Here is a 19,493-nt window from a genome sequence, read left to right as displayed (position 1 = left end):
TCATCCTCCTAAGACAAGGAGGAGAAAAGACCAAATATTAGGAAATAGAAGTTCCTCTCGCATGTTTGGACCTCAAATCTGCTTAAAACCGACTCTATTTGTATTTTTGGAGCAAGAAACGCGTTGGCAACATCGGTTTTATTCCCATTTTGATATCAAAATGATGTCTATCAAGAAATAGAGCCCGACCCGCGACGCGCGTTACTCCCACAAGGTTGTTTTTTAAATGAAGATATTATTTTATTTAAGACTGACGGTTGTATCGCACGACCCGGCAAAACTGCTACGTCAGCAAAAGTTCCATTAATTAACTCCTACGCGAAACGATTCGAAGTTCAATTAATTAATCGCTACGCAAAACGATGCAAACCAGACAGAACTTGGTGTCACGTCACATCGCGCATTTTATTTTAAAACCCATCTTATTTTTAAACCTTAGATTAGTAGGTTAGATTAGTAGATTAGATTGCTAATTTGAGCTTTGCCTATAGATAAACCCGACTCAAAATCAGCCGTAATTAAATGTATATCGTGTGATTGCACACGGCAGGGAGACGATCTATATCAGCTATATGTTTTTTGCCCCAAGAGAAATGAATGTATTAATTAATTGCGTTGCCGCCGAAGTCAAACCCCCCTTGGCGGGTTTTATTCCTCGTTAACATCAAAGAAATAACCATATAAGCCGGGTCTAATCCCACCATAGGCCTCGCATATCAATGAGATGTTCTGAGTCCGAGTGAATTTATTGATCTTGCTCTTAAACTCCGTTAAAAAGAAGAAAATGAGAACTAAAATGGTGCCGATGGGAGTGGACGCAGATATTTGCTTCAGGATGAGTTAAGCTCGGCTTAGATGCCAGGACGACACTTGAGGGCCAAATACGTCGGCCAAACGCTTCAGTCAAGGCCGAGGAACGTGTGGCGCTCACCAGGATCTGAACCAACACATGGAGCCATTTTATTTGGAGAAGATCCTTAAGACCGACTGAGTCCAACCCTAGGCCTGACTCAACCAGCTAAACCAACGCCCTATGTGGGGTGTTTTAAATACCTACAGGTATGGTGACACAACCACTTCCTATCAAACCCCGTCCTAGGCGGATCTTGTTGGATTTTAGTAAAAATTTAGATGGTTCTGGCACCATTTTGAGCCCTGAGGTGATTCTGGTGCCATTTTGACCCTGAGGTGATTCTGGCGCCATTTGGAGCCCTGAGGTGATTCTGGCGCCATTTTGAACCCTGAGGTGATTCTGGCGCCATTTTCTCCCTGAGGTGATTCTGGCGCCATTTGGAGCCCTGAGGTGATTCTGGCGCCATTTGGAGCCCTGAGGTGATTCTGGCGCCATTTTGAACCCTGAGGTGATTCTGGCGCCATTTTCTCCCTGAGGTGATTCTGGCGCCATTTTGAGCCCTGAGGCGATTCTGGCGCCATTTTGACCCTGAGGTGATTCTGGCGCCATTTTGAGCCCTGAGGTGATTCTGGCGCCATTTTGACCCTGAGTTGAGGGACCCAAAACTACCCCCAGGATTCCAGCTGCGGTTTCGCCACTTGATTAACTCAGCCTCGTTAACTCGAGGCCTAGCAATGGCTCACATCTTTCCTAGAGGAGCCTGTTTGTTGTAGTTCCAAAGCAACTTGATTAACAAAACAGTTTAATGGGAGAGAGAGAAAGAAAAACCACAGAGCAAAAAGACTTCCCTCCTTTTTACTTAATTATGAGCATTAGTTGAAGGAGCAATGGAAAATAGAGTTGTAAAGCTCTCCTTTCATGCGACTGCCTGATGCCCTCGAGATATTTCCCTTGCTCTTTTATCATTATAGCTCGGATCATCTCGTATTTTTAGCCTAATAGCTGCAGCTTAAGTAATTTGTATAATAGTTGGTAATAGCGGCTTATGCAGAGCGGGGAAGCGTAAACCTCGCCAAAGAAGAATGTGCCTGCCCTGGTGAAGACAAAATTCAATTAATGGCTCCAAAATTACCCAAGTAGAAGGGAATTCAGACACCCGGAGTGATTATGGATCTATAGTTTTCCTATACGTGCGGGAAGAACATCAAGACTTGCTCCATGGTGGAGCAATGGTTATGTTATGGAATGGTTTTCCTACTCTAGTCTTCAATTTGAGCTTTTCTGGTCATAGAATGGGCTGAGTTGAAGGGACTCACAGGGTCATGGAGTCCAACTCCTGTCCCTGCGCAGGACACCCCGCAGTTCACAAAATGGCGCCAGAATCACCTCAGAGCTCAAAATGGCGCCAGAATCACCTCAAAAAATGGCGCCAGAATCACCTCGAAAAATGGTGCCAGAATCACCTCAGGGGTCCAAATGGCACCAGAATCACCTCAGGACTCAAAATGGCGCCAGAATCACCTCAGGGCTCAAAATGGCGCCAGAATCACCTCAGGGCTCAAAATGGCGCGAGAATCATCTCAGGCTCAAAATGGCGCCAGAAGCACCTCAGGGCTCAAAATGGCGCCAGAATCACCTCAGGGTCAAAATGGCACCAGAATCACCTCAGGGCTCAAAATGGCGCCAGAATCACCGAAAAAAAATGGCGCCAGAATCACCTCAGGGCTCAAAATGGCGCCAGAATCACCTCAGGGACAAAATGGCGCCTGAATCACCTCAGGGCTCAAAATGGCGCCAGAATCACCTCAGGGACAAAATGGCACCAGAATCACCTCAGGGTCCAAATGGCGCCTGAATTACCTCAGGGGTTCAAAATGGCGCCAGAATCACCTCAAAAAATGGCACCAGAATCACCTCAGGGTCAAAATGGCGGCAGCAAAATCCACGATATTTATCACGTGGGGTTGCGATAAGAAGCCAAACTCGGTGATTTTAATTCTTCTTGCAGCTCTACAAAGAAAACCGAGGGAGTTGATTAATTTGGTTGAATTCAAGAGCGATAACGAAGCAGATCAGGAACTTTCCGCTCTTCTTGTCTTAACATCTTCGCCTCCATCTTGGTTATGTGGTAACAGCTTTTGAAATCAAGCAACGTGGACAAATAAATGAGTTATTGAAGCCCAGCTTAGTCCCATAGAAGGTCTGGCCTACAGCCCGGCTTAGCCCCACAGAAGGCCTGGCCTAAAGCCCAGCTTAGCCCCATAGAAGGCCTGGCCTAAAGCCCAGCTTAGCCCCTCAGAAGGCCTGGCCTAAAGCCCAGCTTAGCCCCATAGAAGGCCTGGCCTAAAGCCCATCTTAGCCCCACAGAAGGCCTGGCCTAAAGCCCAGCTTAGCCCCATAGAAGGTCTGGTCTACAGCCCAGCTTAGCCCCTCAGAAGGCCTGGCCTAAAGCCCAGCTTAGCCCCATAGAAGGTCTGGTCTACAGCCCAGCTTAGCCCCACAGAAGGCCTGGCCTAAAGCCTAGCTTAGCCCCATAGAAGGTCTGGTCTACAGCCCAGCTTAGCCCCACAGAAGGCCTGGCCTAAAGACCAGCTTAGCCCCACAGAAGGCCTGGCCTAAAGCCCAGCTTAGCCCCACCGGTCTGGCCTAAAACCCCGAACGAGGACTTTGAAACTGCTCAAGCTGTTTCACAGCTCTGGACCAAAATCATTTAGGCTGGAAAAGACCCTTACAACCGAGTTTAACCAAGGCCACCACTAAACCACATCCCTAAACATCACGTCTATGTGTCTTAAATACCAGGTACCGCATCCCAGGGATGCTCTGGGTACCATGGGAACCGCATCCCAGGGATGCTCTGGGTACCACAGGTACTACATCCCAGGGATGCTCTGGGTACCACGGGTACCACATCCCAGGGATGCTCTGGGTACCACCATTACTGCATCGCGGGGATGCTCTGGATACCACGGGTACTGCATCCCAGGGATGCTCTGGGTACCTCCGTTACTGCATCGCGGGGATGCTCTGGGTACCACAATTACTGCATCCTGGGGATGCTCTGGGTACCACAGGTACCACATCCCAGGGATGCTCTGGGTACCACAGGTCCTGTATCCCAGGGATGCTCTGGGTACCACGTGTCCTGCATCCCAGGGATGCTCTGGGTACCACAATTACTGCATCCTGGGGATGTTCTGAGTACCACAGGTACCGTGTCCCAGGGATGCTCTGGGTACCACGGGTACCACATCCCAGGGATGCTCTGGGTACCATCATTACTGCATCCCAGGGATGCTCTGGGTACCATGGGTCCTATATCCCAGGGATGCTCTGGGTACCATGGGTACCACATCCCAGTGATGCTCTGGGTACCACCATTACTGCATCCCAGGGATGCTCTGGGTACCACAGGTCCTGCATCCCAGGGATGCTCTGGGTACCACAGGTACCACATCCCAGGGATGCTCTGGGTACCACCATTACTGCATCCTATGAATGCTCTGGGTACCACAGGTCCTACATCCCAGGGATGCTCTGGGTACCACAGATACAGCATCCCAGGGATGCTCTGGGTACCACGGGTCCTATATCCCAGGGATGCTCTGGGTACCATGGGTACCACATCCCAGGGATGCTCTGGGTACCACAGATCCTGCATCCCATGGATGCTCTGGGTACCACGGGTACCACATCCCAGGGATGCTCTGGGTAGCACCATTACTGCATCCTGGGGATGTTCTGGGTACCACAGGAACCGCATCCCAGGGATACTCTGGGTACCACCATTACTGCATCCCAAGGATGCTCTGGGTACCACAGGTCCTACATCCCATGGATGCTCTGGGTACCACCATTACTGCATCCCGGAGATGCTCTGGGTACCATGGGTCCTATATCCCAGGGATGCTCTGGGTACCATGGGTACCACATCCCAGGGATGCTCTGGGTACCACAGATCCTGCATCCCATGGATGCTCTGGGTACCACGGGTACCACATCCCAGGGATGCTCTGGGTACCACCATTACTGCATCCCAGGGATGCTCCGGGTACTACAGGTACTGTATCCCAGGGATGCTCTGGGTACCACCATTACTGCATCCCAAGGATGCTCTGGGTACCACAGGTCCTGCATCCCAGTGATGCTCTGGGTACCACGACTCCTACATCCCAGGGATGCTCTGGGTACCACCGCATCCCCCCGTGTCCCTTGTCCCCGCACCGGTTCTGCGACAGGGCGGGGCCGGTTGCGGGGTTGATGGGGGGGGGGGGGGGGGTGTCACCTCCTCTTCTTCCTCCTCCTCCTCCTCCTTTTCCTCCTCCTTTTCCTCCGCTTTTCCGCCTCCTCCGCCGCTGCGCGGAGCCGGGGCGGGGCGGCCCCTGCGGCAGCGGCTCCGCGGCTGCGGAGGCTCCGCGGCTGCTGGGGCTGGGGGGGGGGAACCGGGGGGGCGGTGGCGACGGAGCCTCCGCAGGTGCCGAAACCTCCGCAGGTGCCAGAACCTCCGCAGGTGCCGAAATCCCGACGGGTGCTGGATTGAACCCCCACTGGTGCTGGAAGCTCCGCAGGTGCTGGATTGAACCCCCGTGGGTGCTGGAAGCTCCGTAGGTGCTGGATTGAACCCCCGTGGGTGCTGGAAGCTCCGCAGGTGCTGGATTGGACCCCCGTGGGTGCTGGACTCGAACCCCCGCAGGTGCGGCCATGGCGGGCGGGGGAGCGGCCGGAGAGACGCGGGGTCCCCCCCCGCCCCTCTAACCCCCCCGGGACAGGTGAGTGTTTTGGGGGGGGGGCTTAGGGGGGGGGATATGGATCCAATATCTACCTGTACCCCCATAACATCCCCTTGTCCCCTCATAACATCCCCTTGTCCCCCCACATCCCTGTGAGTGTCCCCCCAATCCCCCTTGTCTCCCCTAATTCCCTTTTCCCCCCCCCACATCCCCCTATAACATCTCCCTGTGTCCCCCCACATCTCCCTGTGTCCCCCACATCCCCCTGTCCCCCCACATCCCCTTGTCCCCCCACAACATCCCCCCACATCCCCTTGTCCTCCCAATCCCCCTGTCCCCCCACATCCCCCTACAACACCCCCTTGTCCCCCACATCCCCATGTCCCCCCACATCCCCCACAACATCCCCTTGTGTCCCCCCACATCCCCCTCACAACATCCCCTTATTCCCCCAATCCCCTTGTCCCCCCACAACATCCCCTTGTCCCCCCCATATCCCCTTGTCCCCCTAGTCCCCTTGTCCCCCCAATCCCCTTGTCCCCCCCACGTTCCCTTGTGTCCCCCCAATCCCCCTGTCCCCCCATGTCCCCCCACAACATTCCCATGTCCCCCCACATCCCCTTGTGTCCCCCCCACATCCCCTTGTGTCCCCCTATATCCCCCTGTCCCCCCAATTGCCCTGTCCCCTCATGTCCCCCCACAACATTCCCATGTCCCCCCATATCCCCTTGTCCCCCAATCCCTCTGTGTCCCCCCAATCCCCTTGTGTCCCCCATCCCCTTATTCCCGCAATCTCCATGTCCCCCCACAACATTCCCATGTCCCCCCACAACATCCTCTTGTCCCCCCACATCCCCTTGTCCCCCAATCCTTCTGTGTCCCCACATCCTCTTATCCCCCCAATCCCCCTGTCCCCCCATGTCCCCCCACAACATCCCCATGTCCCCCCCCATCCCCATGTCCCCCCACAACATCCACATGTCCCCCCCCATCCCCATGTCCCCCCACAACATCCCCATGTCCCCCCCCATCCCCTTGTCCCCCCACATCCCCATGTCCCCATCCCCTTGTTACCCCCCCATCCCCTTGTCCCCCCACATCCCCATGTCCCCTCATCCCCTTGTTACCCCCCCATCCCCTTGTCCCCCCACATCCCCATCCCCACATCTCCCTACAACACCCCCCTCTTCCCCCCCATCCATCCCCATGTCCCCCCATCCCCTTGTCCCCCCACATCGCCCTCAACCTCCCCATGTCCCCCCAACCCCCCCCAATCCCCCATGTCCCCCCACCCCGTCATGTCCTCCCACCCAATTTCTCCTCTACACTTTGTCCTTTTCAACCATCGCATCGAGGACGAAAAATCTGCTTCAAAGTGACAATTTGGGGGGGGGATTTTAATTGTTCATCCCCCTCCCTGTTCTATAGGGTGAGAACAACACGAAACGAGCCAGGTTTGGCTTTTTAATGTATCCTCGTTATCTTAGGGCGAGAATAATATAGAACGACCCATCTCAAAGTGCCGATTGGGGGGTTCCTAATGCCTTTTAATTTGCAACCCCTCCCCTGATGAAGCTGGTGATAAATTGCAGTGTCATTGGCAGCGGCCGTCGCTTTAACACCCCAAAAATACACCAGGATCCACCCTTCCTGTCAAAAACGCGCCCAAAAGGTCGTTTGGAACCGTCGCCGTGGCTTTTAATTACATTTCTCTCCCTTATTCCGCTCCCCCGGCACCATCGGTAAAGGAATTTGGGGCGATTTTTGCTGTTTTCAGAGCTGTGAAAATATTGTTACGTTTTAGAAGATATTTAGAATATTTGACATATTATTTGAAGTATTTTTAATGTCTTAAATATCTATTACAAGGTGTTTTAAATATCTACTACAAGGTGTTTTAAAATCTATTACAAGGTATTTTAATGATGTTCTTCGCACCCCCCGTCGTTTGGGTCACTTGTGTTTTAATCCAATATTATCACTGGGAAATAACCCTCGTGTTTAAGATTCTCCTCGTTGCTACGGGACTTAACGACCCCCGCGGAGCTTAACGAGTTACCGGCCTCGTTAGGGAGACGTTGGTCTCGTAGGCATCAAAAATCATCTCGTAGGATTATTTTGATTCGAGGGGTCCTTTAACGTAGTTCAATAATTCTTGCGTTGGGCTCGTTGCGCTAACGAGGGTGGAGGCCTGAACTCTTGTAGGCCTCGGGTTCAGATGCTATCAGGATATACCTGGGGATCATATATATATATATGTATATATAATATATACAGCCATAGCACCCTGAGAATGGCTGATCTGGGAAGCTAAGCAGGGTCAGGCCTGGTCAGGACTTGGATGGGAGACCATGTATATCCAGCCATAACACCCTGAGAATGGTGGATCTGGGAAGCTAAGCAGGGTCGGGCCCGGTCAGTACTTGGATGGGAGACCTTGTGGCCAGGAAGCCAATGGGACCTTGGTGGGATTAGAAGGGGGTGGGCAGTAGGTCAGAGAGGTTCTCCTGCCCCCCTACTCTGCCCTTGAAAAGGGGTTTAGTTTGGATACTATCAGGATATACTTGGCGATCATATATATATAATATATATCCAGCCATAGCGCCCTGAGAATGGCTGATCTGGGAAGCTAAGCAGGGTCGGGTCCGGTCAGCACTTGGATGGGAGACCATATATATATATATATATATATATATGCAGTCATAGCGCCCTGAGAATGGCTGATCTGGGAAGCTAAGCAGGGTCGGGCCCGGTCGGTACTTGGATGGGAGACCTTGTGGCCAGGAAGCCAATGGGACCTGGGGGGGATTAGAAGGAGCGTCTGTGGGCAAATTGCATGTAGGAGCAACCACGGGGTGGCCTTGGAAGTGCCTTCGCTTGGCCTGGCGACCTCTAGGCCTCAAAGCCCTCAAGTTAATTATTTCCTTGCGTTAATTATTGGGGGTGATTTCGTTGCTTCTTTGGGTTCCCTGTGGCTGTAAAAAGACACTTTTGGTTTGGTAGAAAACCTCTGGAAAACAGAAATAGAATGAGAAACCTTCGGTGCTTCTTCGGCGCCGTAGAAAAGCTCATTGTCTTGGTTTCCAACTTGTCTCGACTCTATCAGGAGATATTTTTTGTCTGGCTGCTTTTAAATCCCACCCCCTAGCTTTTAATTTCATTTAATTAAGTTTATTTATTGAAATTAAAGTGAAATAAATCCCCGAGCGGGTGGTTTGATTTGGAATGAAAACACATTCAGTCGCCGCCGCCGAGCGGAGTTCGGTTAATCCTGCCCCGCAGCCACTTAAACTGGGATTAAAGCGCTCACACGGGGATTAAGAGCAACTCAGATAATCTAGGAGTGTAATTCGGATTAAATTATTACTAATTATTTTAATTTCCTTTTGGATTGTGCTTTGCGACGGGTGTTTCATTCATTCCGTGTTTGGAATCTATTCAATATATCGTCCTTCTGGTTGGAACAAGATCTCTTAGAAGGCTCCGGAATGAGCGTTAGATGGAAATATTCACTCCCATAGGTGTGTATATATATATATTTTAATTATTTTTGTTAATTTTCTCCGCTGCGGTGACTTTTTTTTGCTAAACCGACACATTTTTGGATGAGAAAAGATGTCGCTTTGCCTACATTTGACTTCAAGGCTTAATTAATGCTTTTCAAGGTGATATAATCACATGAACTGGCTAAAAGGCTCTTAACGAGGCCTTAACGTCATTTCCTCGCGCTACTCATGCGTTAAAACGGCGCCTTTGAGGCCAAAATTGGCCCCGGGGGTCATTTTGCAATGAGGAAATATGGCGGAATAACCACCGGTGGGGATTTGGCAGCGGGTTTGGGGCTCAGCCGCTTGGGTTGTTGTCTGTGGGTTATTTTCCAAGCCCTCAGGTGTGGGTTATTTTCCAAAGGCCTCAGGTGTGGGTTATTTTCTGAACCTTAAGGTCTGGGTTATTTTCCAAAGGCCTCAGGTGTGGGTTATTTTCTGAGGCCTCAGATATGGGTTATTTTCCGAACCTTGGGGTGTGGATTATTTTCTGAGGCCTCGGATGTGGGTTCTTTGCTGAACCTTCAGGTGTGGGTTATTTTCCAAGCCCTCAGGTGTGGGTTATTTTCTGAACCTTAAGGTCTGGGTTATTTTCCCAACCTTAAGGTGTGGGTTATTTTCTGAGCCCTCACATGTGGGTTCTTTGCTGAACCTTAAGGTGTGGGTTATTTTCTGAGGCCGCGGACATGGGTTATTTTCCAAACCTTCAGGTGTGGGTTATTTTCCAAACCTTAAGATGTGGGTTATTTTCTGAGGCCTCAGATGTGGATTATTTTCTGAACCTTCAGGTGTGGGTTATTTTCCAAACCTTAAGGTGTGGGTTATTTTCCAAGCCCTTGGTTGTGGGTGATTTTCTGAGGCCTTGGACATGGGTTATTTTCTGAACCTTAAGGTGTGGGTTATTTTCTGAGGCCTCGGATGCGGGTTCTTTGCTGAGGCCTCATATATGGGTTATTTTCCGAACCTTAAGGTGTGAGTTATTTTCCAAGCCCTCGGGTGTGGGTTATTTTCCAAACCTTAAGGTGTGAGTTATTTTCTGAGGCCTCACATGTGGGTTCTTTGCTGAACCTTCAGGTGTGGGTTATTTTCTGAGGCCTTGGACTTGGGTTATTTTTTGAACATTAAGGTGTGGGTTATTTTCTGAGGCCTCAGATGTGGATTATTTGCTGAACCTTAAGGTGTGGGTTATTTTCTGAGGCCTCAGATGTGGGTTATTTTCCGAACCTTAAGGTGCGAGTTATTTTCCAAACCTTAAGGTGTGGGTTATTTTCCAAGCCCTTGGTTGTGGGTGATTTTCTGAGGCCTTGGACATGGATTATTTTCCAAACCTTAAGGTGTGGGTTATTTTCTGAGGCCTTAAACGTGGGTTATTTTCCAATCCTTCAGGTGTGGGTTGTTTTCCAAACCCTCAGCAAGGTGTGGGTTATTTTCTGAGGCCTTGAACGTGGGTTATTTTCCCAACCTTAAGGTGTGGGTTATTTTCTGAGGCCTCGGACGTGGGTTCTTTGCTGTACCTTTGGATGTGGGTTATTTTCTGAACCTTAAGGTGTGGGTTATTCTCTGAACCCTCGAGTGTGGGTTATTTTCTGAGGCCTCAGATATGGGTTATTTTCCAAACCTTGGGGTGCGGGTTATTTTCCGAGCCCTCAGACGTGGGTTATTTCTCAACCTTCAGGTGTGGTTTCTTTTCCAAGCCCTCAGGTGTGTGTTATTTGCGACGCTCGCTCAAAATAAACCACCCTATGGCATCATAGAATCACCATTTCGGTTGGAAAACACCCTCAATATCGTAGAATCCAACCATTAAACCCTAAAATGCGTCCCTAAGAACCTCATCTCGCCTCTTAAACCTCCACCACTCAACCCCTCGCCCTCCTCAACCGTGTAATTATAGGCCGCTAATTGCAGATTTGACCCCTCCGCTCCGACCCGAACGATGAGCCGGCGTCTACGCGTCCCCCCTTTTGGCCTTTGAAGCGCCGTCTGCTTCCAAGGTCGTTAATTAATTATCGCCTTTAGATAATGCATCTTGCCCTTGGCGGTTTGGTATTTAATATCTGGTGCTCGGTGAAGCGAGGACACGTGTTGTTCGGCAAGCGGTTTCTTTGCTGATGCCAGCAGGGTTTGAGAGGCGAGTTAAGCCCGGCTTAAAGGGAGCTAAGCCGGCATCTCTTTCCTTTTGCGTTTCGGAAGCGTGACGGGAACCTGCATCCGCTTCGGAGAAAATGATCCGGATTTACAGTAGTTTTTGTCCAATCTGTGCTTTGAATGGCTTCGCGGTGGAGTTTTGAGTTAGGCCAGCCTTAAGCCGGGCTCCAGCGGGGCTTTTTAGAGCGGATTCGCCTTGTTTCTGCTGAGTCTGCGCTAAATCCGACGGTGGTTGCGGTTAGTTGTGCGTTTCGGATGGAAGCTGCTCCTCAGGTGCTTTGAAGAGCTGGAGCTTGCAGAGCTGAGCTTTGTTAGGCCTGAGTTGTTGTCTCATCCGCCTCTTAAACCACAAGGAACTGGTTTTATCATTGTGCCTTTTGGGTTTTGCGCTTATCTCCATTAGGAAATAAGTGATTTTTAGGAGAGGTTCTGTCCAATAAGAACTCAGATTTACCGGAGCGGCACGACTGCGGCTTAATTCTGATTTTAAGAAAATAAAATCAAGCTTAGCGCCACTTTTCTATAGAAAAAAGAGACTTTTTCTATGTAACATATTGAACCGAAGGGGATTTGCATCCCGGAAGCCGCTTTTGAAGTTGTCGCCATTTATTGTGATGAGCGGAAGACTAATTAAGTGTAGAAGTTAGGACTGGGCTTAAGGTTTAGGCTGCAGAGTGCGCGGATGGTTCGTTATGTAGCTGAATATTTGATGTTGAACGAGGGATGATTAATCTGTTTCTGATACCAGATTAAAACACATTTACGTGGTGTAAACCTATTTCCGATACCGGATTAAAACCTATTCACATGATATATTAACATGGTATAAACCTATTTCTGACACCGAATTAAATCATATTTATGTGATATATTTACATTGTGTAAACCTATTTCTGTTACCGGATTAAAACCTATTTACATGATTTATTTACGTGGTGTAAACCTATTTCTGATACCGGATTAAGACATATTTACATGATATATTAACGTGGTGTAAACCTATTTCTGATCCTGGATTAAAACATATATCCGTGATATATTTAGGTGGTGTAAACCTATTTCCGATCCCGAATTAAATCATATTTACGTGATATATTTATATAGTGTAAACCTATTTCTGATACCTAATTAAATCATATATACATGATATATTTACATAGTGTAAACCTATTTCTGATACCGAATCAAATCATACTTACATGGTGTAAACCTATTTCTGATCCCGAATTAAATCATATATACGTGATATATTTACATAGTGTAAACCTATTTCCCATACTGAATCAAATCATATTTACATGGTGTAAACCTATTTCCAATCTGGAATCAAATCATATATACGTGATATATTTACATAGTGTAAACCTATTTCCGATACCGAATCAAATCATATTTACATGGTGTAAACCTATTTCCGATACCGAATCAAATCATATTTACATGATATATTTACATAGTGTAAACCTATTTCCGATACTGAATTAAATCATATATATGTGATATATTTACATAGTGTAAACCTATTTCCGATACTGAATTAAATCATATATACATTATATATTTACATAGTGTAAACCTATTTCCGATACCGAATTAAATCATATATACATTATGTATTTACATAATGTAAACCTATTTCTGATACCGAATCAAATCATATTTACATGGTGTAAACCTATTTCCGATACTGAATCAAATCATATTTATGTGATATATTTACACAGTGTAAACCTATTTCTGATACCAGATTCAAACACATGTATGTGGTGTAAACCTATTTCTGATACCAGATTCAAACACATTTATGTGGTGTAAACCTATTTCCGATACTGAATTAAATCATATATACATATTTACATAGTGTAAACTTATTTCTTATACCGAATTAAATCATATTTACATGGATTTCATTCTCTTAACTTCCTTTAGGCCTGTCGTCCTCCTTACGATGGAAAGGCTGCTCGTCTACCTCCTGGTAATCAGCGCAACCACCGAGGCCATGATGTGTCCCAAACGCTGCATGTGCCAGAACCTGGCGCCGTCCTTCACCATCCTGTGCACCAAGACCGGGCTCCTCTTCGTGCCGCCCAGCATCGACCGCCGCACGGCGGAGCTGCGCCTCATGGACAACTTCATCACCACCCTCCGGCGGAAGGATTTCGCCAACATGACCAACTTGATCCACTTGACGCTCTCGAGGAACACGATCAGTCAGATCATGCCTTACGCCTTTTTCGATCTCAAAGGCCTCCACGCCTTGCACTTGGATAGCAACCGGTTGACGTACATCAACGAAGATCATTTCAAAGGTTTAATTAACCTCCGCCATTTAATACTCAGTAACAACCAGTTGAACTACATCTCCCCCGGCTCGCTGGATGATTTCACCGAAACCATCGAAGACCTCGACCTGTCCTACAACAACCTCGTCAACGTCCCTTGGGAGACCATCGCCAAGCTGACCAACGTCAACACGGTCAGTTTGGACCATAATCTCATTGAGTTTGTACCCGAGGGGATCTTCTCCAACCTCCACAAACTTGCCCGCTTGGACATGACATCCAACAAGCTCAAAAAGATCCCACCAGACCCTTTGTTTTCCAGAATCCCCGTCTACGCCAAGTCCAAGGGGTCCCCGCTCTCCTCGTTGGTGCTGAGTTTTGGCGGGAACCCTTTGCATTGCAACTGCGAGCTCGTCTGGTTGCGGCGCCTAACGAGGGAGGACGATCTCGAGACTTGCGCTTCGCCGCCCGAGCTCATGGGCAAGTACTTCTGGTCCATCAAAGAGGAGGAATTCGTCTGCGAGCCCCCCATGATAACGCACCGCACGCCCAAAATGGCGGCGACCGAGGGGCAAAGCATCTCGTTGAAGTGCAAAGCCGTCGGCGATCCGGATCCGTACGTCCGCTGGATCGCGCCCGACGGGAAGTTGGTGTCCAACACCTCCAGGACGGTTTCGTACGAGAACGGCACTCTGGATATTTTGGTGGCCTCGTTGGGCGACAAGGGCACGTTCACCTGCATCGCGTCCAACGCCGCCGGGGAGTCGACGGCTCCGGTTGAGCTCGTGGTTGCCCCGTATCCCAACTTGGCCAACAGCACCAACTGCGACAAAGACGCGGAGCCGGGGCCCTCGGATATCCTCATTTCGGCTAAGTCCAGCTTTCCCAACGAGACCAAGGCCCAGCAGGACAAGGGGGTGGTGGTGGCCGAGCTGACGGCGTCGTCGGCGCTGATCCAGTGGCCGCCTCAGCATCACCTCCCCGGGATCCGCATGTACCAGATCCAGTACAACAGTTCGGCCGACGACATCTTGGTGTACAGGTAACTGCTCAAAATGGCGGCACCGATATCACCTCGGGGCTCAAAATGGGGGCACAAAGGTCAAAATGGCGCCAGAATCGTCTCAGGGTGAAAATGGCGCCAGAATCGCCTCAGGGTCAAAATGGCACCAGAATCGTCTCAGGGTGAAAATGGCGCCAGAATCGCCTCAGGGTCAAAATGGCGCCAGAATTGTCTCAGGGTCAAAATGGCGCCAGAATCACCTCAGGGCTCAAAATGGCGCCAGAATCGCCTCAGGGCTCAAAATGGCGCCAGAATCGCCTCAGGGTTCAAAACGGCGCCAGAATCACCTCAGGGTCAAAATGGCGCCAGAATCACCTCAGGGTCAAAATGGCGCCAGAATCGCCTCAGGGCTCAAAATGGCGCCAGAATCACCTCAGAGCCCAAAATGGCGCCAAAATCACCTTCTGGTTGCAGGCCACACGTACGACCTGTGCAGTGACAGCTCTTTGACGTAGATTCCCTAATAAGCAGCACTAATTATCAAACCTAATGACTCAATTGATTAATTGGGATGTTCATTGTGCTCCCTTTCTCTTCCAGGATGATCCCGGCGGGTAGTAAATCCTTCCTGTTGACCGATCTGGTTGCAGGTCGCACATACAACCAAGTCAACAATGGTTGACGTAGATTCCCTACTAAACAGCGCTAACGATGAAGTCTAACGACTCCATTGATTAATTGGGATGTTCATTGTGCTCCTTTTCTCTTCCAGGATGATCCCGGCGGGTAGTAAATCCTTCCTGTTGACCGATCTGGTTGCAGGTCGCACATACAACCAAGTCAACAATACATTGACGTAGATTCCCTAATAAGCAGCACTAATTATCAAACCTAACGACCCCGTTGATTAATTGGGACGTTCATTGTGCTCCTTTTCTCTTCCAGGATGATCCCGGCCGGTAGTAAATCCTTCCTGTTGACCGATCTGGTTGCAGGTCGCACATACAACCAAGTCAACAACGCGTTGACGTGGATTCCCTACTAAACAGCGCTAACGATCAGGCTTAACGATCCCATTAATTAATTGGGATGTTCATTGTGCTCCTTTTCTCTTCCAGGATGATCCCGGCGGGTAGTAAATCCTTCCTGTTGACCGATCTGGTTGTAGGTCGCACATACAACCAAGTCAACAACGCGTTGACGTAGATTCCCTACTAAACAGCGCTAACGATGAAGTCTAACGACTCCATTGATTAATTGGGATGTTCATTGTGCTCCTTTTCTCTTCCAGGATGATCCCGGCGGGTAGTAAATCCTTCCTGTTGACCGATCTGGTTGCAGGCCGCGCGTACGACCTGTGCGTCCTCTCCGTGCGCGACGACGCCTTGACGTCCCTTCCGGCCACCGAGGTGCTGGGCTGCGTGGCCTTCACCACCCACGAGGAATTCAAGCAGTGCCGCTCCCTCCACGCCCAATTCCTGGGCGGCACCATGATCATCATCATCGGCGGCATCATCGTGGCCTCGGTTCTCGTCTTCATCTTCATCCTCCTCATGAAGTACAAAGTCTACAACAACCACCACAAGAACAAGGCGGCCAAAGTCAACAACGTGTGCTCGCAAACCAACGGCGCCTCCATGGCTCGTTCCTCCTCCAAATTAACCGAGACGAGGGACAGTTTGAACCAAGACTGCCCGGGCTCTTCCGGTAAAGCCAAGACTATCGTAGACTTAGACGGCGCCAAAGCCGCCGAGGCGCCGTCTTAAGGCCGGGACCATTTTAAGCTTCACTCTTGTCTATTTTTAAGCTCAGATGGTTTAAAGAAAAGAAGCTATTTTTTTAATCCGTAGACGATTGTCGCATTCTTAACCGATTTTATTTCGAGATATCAAACCGAAGCGTTGCGATTCGCGGCGTTTTTTTACCGGTTCTTTTCTAGCGTCCCAACTCGTTACCGAGGCGTTAAATTGGGCGAAATGCGCAAGATTCGGTTCTGTTTTGGCACCAAACCAGCAGTAAAATGGCCCCTCAGGACCTTTCCGGTTGTTTCTCGCGCCGGAATCGCGTCACGGCTTCAAGCGTTCGGCGTTGTCGGGAAGGATTCGGTAGGATGGGATGGGGTTGGGGGGTTGGGTTGTGGGGCGAGCGTGGACGCATTGTGAGGCGGCACGAAGGACGAAGGGGATTGGTCGTTGAGATGATGGTGATTGGTTGGAAATGTGGAGGTGTTGGGAAAGGAAATGGAAATTTGGAATGGAATTTGAAATTGGAAGTGGAAATGGAAGTGGAAATAATGGAAATTGTAATGGAAGTGGAAATGGAAATTGGAATTGAAATGGTAGTTGAAATTTGAAAATGAAATTGAAATGGAAATTGAAATTGAAGCTGAAATTGAAATCAAAATTTGAAGTTGAAATCAAAATTTGAAGTTGAAATTGAAATTTGACATGGAAATAGAAATTGAAATTTGAAGTTGAAATTGAAATTTGAAGTTGAAATTCAGGTTGAAATTGAAATTTGAAGTTGAAATTCAGGTTGAAATTGAAATTTGAAGTTGAAATAGAAATAGAAATGGAAGTTGAAATGGAAGTTGAAATGAAAGTTGAAATGGAAGTTGAAATTGAAATGGAAATTGAAATTGAAGCTGAAATTGAAATTTGAAATGGAAATAGAAATAGAAATTGAAGTTGAAATTGAAATTTGAAAATGAAATGGAAGTGAAAATGGAAATTGAAAATTGAAATTCAAAGTTGAAATTGAAACTGAAATTGAAACTCAAAATTGACATTGAAATGAAAATTGAAATTGAAAATTAAATTTAAATTTGAAATGGAAATTGAAATTGAAGTTGAAATTTAAATCAGAAATTGAAATGGAAATGGAAATAGTTGAAATTGAAATAGAAATCAAATTGAAATGGAAATTTGAAGTTGAAATTGAAATTTGAACTGGAAATAGAAACTGAAATTGAGGTTGAAATTGAAATTTGAAATTTGAAATTGAAGTTGAAATTGAAATTTGAAATGGAAATGGAAATAGAAATTGAAATCTGAAGTTGAAATTGAAGTTGAAATTGAAGTTGAAATTGAAATTTGAAATGGAAATGGAAATAGAAATTGAAATTTGAAGTTGAAATTGAAGTTGAAATTGAAATTTGAAATGGAAATGGAAATAGAAATTGAAATTTGAAGTTGAAATTGAAGTTGAAATTGAAATTGAAGTTGAAGTTGAAATTGAAGTTGAAATTGAAGTTGAAATTGAAATTTGAAGTTGAAATTGAAGTTGAAATTGAAGTTGAAATTGAAGTTGAAGTTGAAATTGAAGTTGAAATTGAAGTTGAAATTGAAGTTGAAATTGAAGTTGAAATTGAAGTTGAAATTGAAGTTGAAATTGAAGTTGAAATTGAAGTTGAAATTTGAAATAGAAACTGAAGTTGAAATTGAAATTTGAAATAGAAATTGAAATTTGAAGTAGAAATTCGCCGTCCCGTCCTACGCCGAAGGTGTTTTGTTGGTTTATTTCCTATGTTGTCAATAAATTCGTTAATCGAGGCGCCACTAATTACGTTTCCCCGTCAGGGTGGGATTTCCCGCCCAATTCTGGACCAGTGCATGAAGTGACGAATTCTCCGGAAGTTTCTGGTCGTTTGACCCCAAATTTCAACCATCGAAACGATTTTCCGCACTTTTACCCCTCGAACGGACTCACAATTAATCCTCCAATTAGACGTGAAATAACGAACCGAGGTAATTAAGCGGCGGGCGAGGTCGAGTGATTAAATTCCGGATTTTCATACGATTCTTCTTAATAATTGTGAATTTCGAGGCGTTTTTGGTGTTTCGCGACGGTTCTCGAGCGTCAACTGAAAATATTTGGGTCAAATGTCTTAAAATTTGAAAAGATTTGGGGTTTAAGTTTTAAAATATGAAAATTTGGGTCTTAAAATATGAAAATTTGGGTCTTAAAATATGAAAATTTTAAGTCGTATTCCTTAAAATTTGAAAAGATTTGGGTTTTAAGTCTTAAAATGTGAAAATTTGGGGGTCGCGCGTGTTAAAATTTGAAGATTTGGGTCTTAAAATCTGAAAATATTTGGGTCATAAGTCTTAAAATGTGAAAATTTGGGGGTCAAATTTGTCCAAATATGAAAATTTGGGTCTTAAAATGTGAAAATTTTGGGGTCAAATTTGTCCAAATTTGAAGATTTGGGTCTTAAAATATGAAAATTTGGGGTTGTAAGTCTTAAAATGTGAAAATTTTGGGGTCAAATTTGTCCAAATATGAATATTTGGGTCTTAAAATATGAACAATTTGGGGTCAAATATCTTTAAATTTGAAAATATTTGGGTTTTAAGTCTTAAAATGTGAAAATTTGGGGTTGAATTTGTGCAAATATGAAGATTTGGGTCTTAAAAATTGAAAATTTGGGGGTTGTCTGTGTCCAAATATGAAAATTTGGGTCTTAAAATGTGAAAATATTTGGGCTGTAAGTCTGAAATTTGGGAAATTTTGGGGTCATAAGTCTTAAAATCTGAAGATTTGGGTCTTAAAAGATGAATATTTAGCGTTTTAAACCCGAAATTTGCGGTTTTGTGAAGGGAATTGGAGGTTTTGGGTGTTTTTCTGGGGGTTTGAGCGGGATCACGTGACCGTTTTAGGCCCGGCCTACCCGCCAGGCTGAGCTTAAGGCGTGAGATAGGGGCGGAAAAAGGCGGGAAAGTGGTTCTGAGGTGGTTGTTCCTATAGAAAATGGGGGGGAATGGAGGGGTTGGGGGGTCTTGGGGACCCCAGGGTGTTTGGGGGCACCCTATAGCACCCATGGGTGTTCAGTGGACCCTACAGCACCCGTGGGTGTTTGGGGGGGGTCTTGGGGACCCCTGGGTGTTTGGGGGACCCTATAGCACCCATGGGTGTTCAGTGGACCCTATAGCA

The 19,493-nt window shown here is 47.3% G+C and overlaps 1 protein-coding gene across 1 annotated transcript; it reads left to right on the top strand.

The window, feature by feature from the left end:
- Nucleotides 1-13,224: 13,224 nt before the first annotated feature.
- Nucleotides 13,225-16,327, top strand: LOC308051326 (leucine-rich repeat and fibronectin type III domain-containing protein 1-like protein; the record flags this gene model as incomplete). The annotated part of the gene is made up of 2 exons (XM_080361700.1): nucleotides 13,225-14,600; nucleotides 15,853-16,327. 2 exons carry the CDS (start codon nucleotides 13,225-13,227, stop codon nucleotides 16,325-16,327), a joined length of 1,851 nt encoding a protein of 616 aa, XP_080217826.1.
- Nucleotides 16,328-19,493: the final 3,166 nt, after the last annotated feature.

The sequence above is a fragment of the Nesoenas mayeri genome, assembly GCF_963082525.1.
Source record: "Nesoenas mayeri genome assembly, chromosome: 37".
Classification (NCBI taxonomy): domain Eukaryota; kingdom Metazoa; phylum Chordata; class Aves; order Columbiformes; family Columbidae; genus Nesoenas; species Nesoenas mayeri.
This window is presented reverse-complemented; position numbering and strand designations above follow the sequence as displayed.